The 2386-nt window shown below is 58.6% G+C and overlaps 1 protein-coding gene across 2 annotated transcripts in view; it reads left to right on the top strand.

The window, feature by feature from the left end:
• The first annotated feature begins 1019 nt into the window (after positions 1–1019).
• Positions 1020–2386, top strand: part of CLPSL2 (colipase like 2) — a 3617-nt gene continuing 2250 nt past the window's right edge. The window contains exons 1-3 of one of the 2 annotated variants that reach the window (XM_037736415.1): positions 1035–1130; positions 1914–2036; positions 2308–2386. In XM_037736415.1, the coding sequence (XP_037592343.1) occupies positions 1035–1130; positions 1914–2036; positions 2308–2386 (298 nt within the window). Of the gene's footprint in view, positions 1131–1913; positions 2037–2307 lie in introns of both variants that reach the window. The other variant, XM_017522453.2, reaches the window with a different exon arrangement.

Below are 2386 nucleotides of genomic sequence, written 5' to 3'. Positions count from 1 at the left end.
TCCCAGCACCTTGGGAGCCCAAGGCAGGTGGATCACGAGGTCAGAAGTTCAAGACCAGCCTGGCCAAGATGGTGAAACCCCGTCTCTACTAAAAATACAAAAATTAGCCAAGCACCGTGGCAGGCACCTGTAATCCCAGCTACTTGGGAAGCTGAGGCAGGAGAATTGCTTGAACCCGGGTGGCAGAGGTTGCAGTGAGCCAAGATCGCGCCACTGCACTCCAGCCTGGGCATAGAGTGAGACTCCGTCTCAAAAAAAAAAAAAAGACTTAAAGATCATCTTGTCTCACCTCCTGGTTCTTATAGAAGCCAGTGTGAGCAGCACCAGAGGGTGGGGCTGGATTATCCCTAAGGTAAGGGGAGACCAGGGGCTGCAGGGGCAGACAGAGAATCAACATCAGGAAGGAAGCTCTTTTTGTTTCAGCATATAGGTTTTGTGCCGTTTATAAAAATAAAGTTTTGGAGCCAGGCACAGTGGCTCACACCTGTAATCCCTGCACTTTGAGAGGCTGACGCAGGACGATCACTTGAGGCCAGGAGTTCGAGACCAGCCTGAGCAACATGGGGAGACACCCCCTTCCCCCCGCCCCGCCACCGTCTCTACAAAATTTTTTTTAATTAGCCGTGTGTGGTGGCGCCCAGTTGTAGTCCCAGATACTCGGAAAGCTGAGACAGGAGGATCGCGCCACTGCACCTCAGCCTGGGAGACAGAGCGAGACTCCGTCTGGAAAATAAATAAATACAATAAAAATAGGGTTTTATCTTACAGTTTCAAGCTTCTACTTGGAAGCAACATGTCTGGAGGCCCCTAGGGCCCCTCCTGTCTAGAATCCCGCCGTGCAAGCCTGAGCGCCTTTTCCCCCCTCCTCCCTCCCTTCCCAGGCGCGCAGCGCCGCCTGGGGCCCAACAACCACAGCGTCCTCGCCCTCCACGCCCTCCTCCGCGGGGGCTGCCTGGGGCGCCGGGTCACGTGGCCGGGGAGAGGGTTTAACCCGCGGCCCCCCGAGCCCCGCCGCTGCTCTGCCGCCCAGGCCCATGGCCGCAGCCCTGGCGCTGGTGGCGGGGATCCTGGCGGGGGTCCTGGCGGAGGCGGGGCTGCCGCGCTGGAGCGCGCTTCAGCACCCTAAAAAGGTGAGCTGGAAACAAACAAACAAAAAACAACAAAAAAAAGGTGACCTGGGAGCGCACCCAGCCCGCCGCGACAGCAGGGAGGGGAGCCCCAGCCCCAGGGACAGGTGGGTCCGGAACCACCCAGAGCTGGGGGCATCCGCCCAGGCAGGCAGCTTGGGGCATCCTCGGACGGACTTCAAAAGCCTCTTCACTTTCCCTGGCGGCCGCGGAGGGGAGAGAAGTTGGCCTGTGACCAGCACCCTCGCTCCCCCCACCTCCCCCGCCCGTGCCCCTTTCCAGCGACCTCTGTCCTGGGCTCGCCTCCCTCCCCGAAGTGCCCCCAGCCAAACCCGCCCTGCCAGCTCTGGTTTCTGCCCGTCTTCCTCCGCCTCCCCTCACTGCCCAGTGATTCTTCCAGGCACGAGGGCTCTCCCCTCTTCTCCTCTTTCTCTCCCTCTCTGTTGAGCGCGCAGCCCCCTCATTCTCATCCCCCAAACCCCGCACCGCAAAGTGGGATTTAAGAGTACACACACACCGTGGGACCCATGGAAGCGAAGGGGGTCCAGGAAAGGAGAGGCCGAGGGAAAAGTGCTAATCCCTCTCTCCTCTCCTCTGCTTCCCTGAGTCCTGCCGAGGGAGGGGTGCGGCGGGTGTGGGAGGGGGGCTGGAAAGGACCAGGGGCGACAACCTCATAACTTCGCCTGAACCCCTGGGTTCTTTGGCAATGGTGGGAACCCTCCCCTCCTCTCCCACACAACTCAGGGATTGTCCCCAGCCTGGCAGACTTCCTGCCTGTCCCCACAGAAAAACACAGACAGGTGCTTCCACCACTCTGAGTGCTTCAGTGGCTGCTGCCTCATGGACTTGGATTCGGGTGGAGCCTTCTGTGCCCCCAGGGCCAGAATAACCATGATCTGCTTGCCCCAGGTGAGGCTCTGGGGTGGGGCAGCTTCTTCTGGCAAATAGAAAAGTGGGCAGAAGAGGTTAAAAAAACACTTGGCCCCACCTGTTTTTTCACCTCTGCCTGGAGTGCCCTTCCCCTTCTCCACTGGGTAAACTCCTACTCATTGTGCAAAACAACTCCAGCCACATCCTCTGAGAAGCCTTCCCTCCTCGGAGCTCCTGTATCCTGGGCTCAGACCCTCAGCAAAGCATGTATCTCCCTAACTGGCCACGTTTTTTTCTCTGCCTCTCCCAGTGGTTGGAACACTTCAAGGACAGGGATTGCATCATATTCATCTGTGAAGCATGTACCCCCAGCTTAGTGTCTGCACATA

Source organism: Cebus imitator, unplaced genomic scaffold (assembly GCF_001604975.1).
Source record: "Cebus imitator isolate Cc_AM_T3 unplaced genomic scaffold, Cebus_imitator-1.0 Scaffold24, whole genome shotgun sequence".
NCBI lineage: Eukaryota > Metazoa > Chordata > Mammalia > Primates > Cebidae > Cebus > Cebus imitator.
Note: the sequence above shows the minus strand (reverse complement) of the source record. Positions and strands in the feature narration are given on the sequence as shown.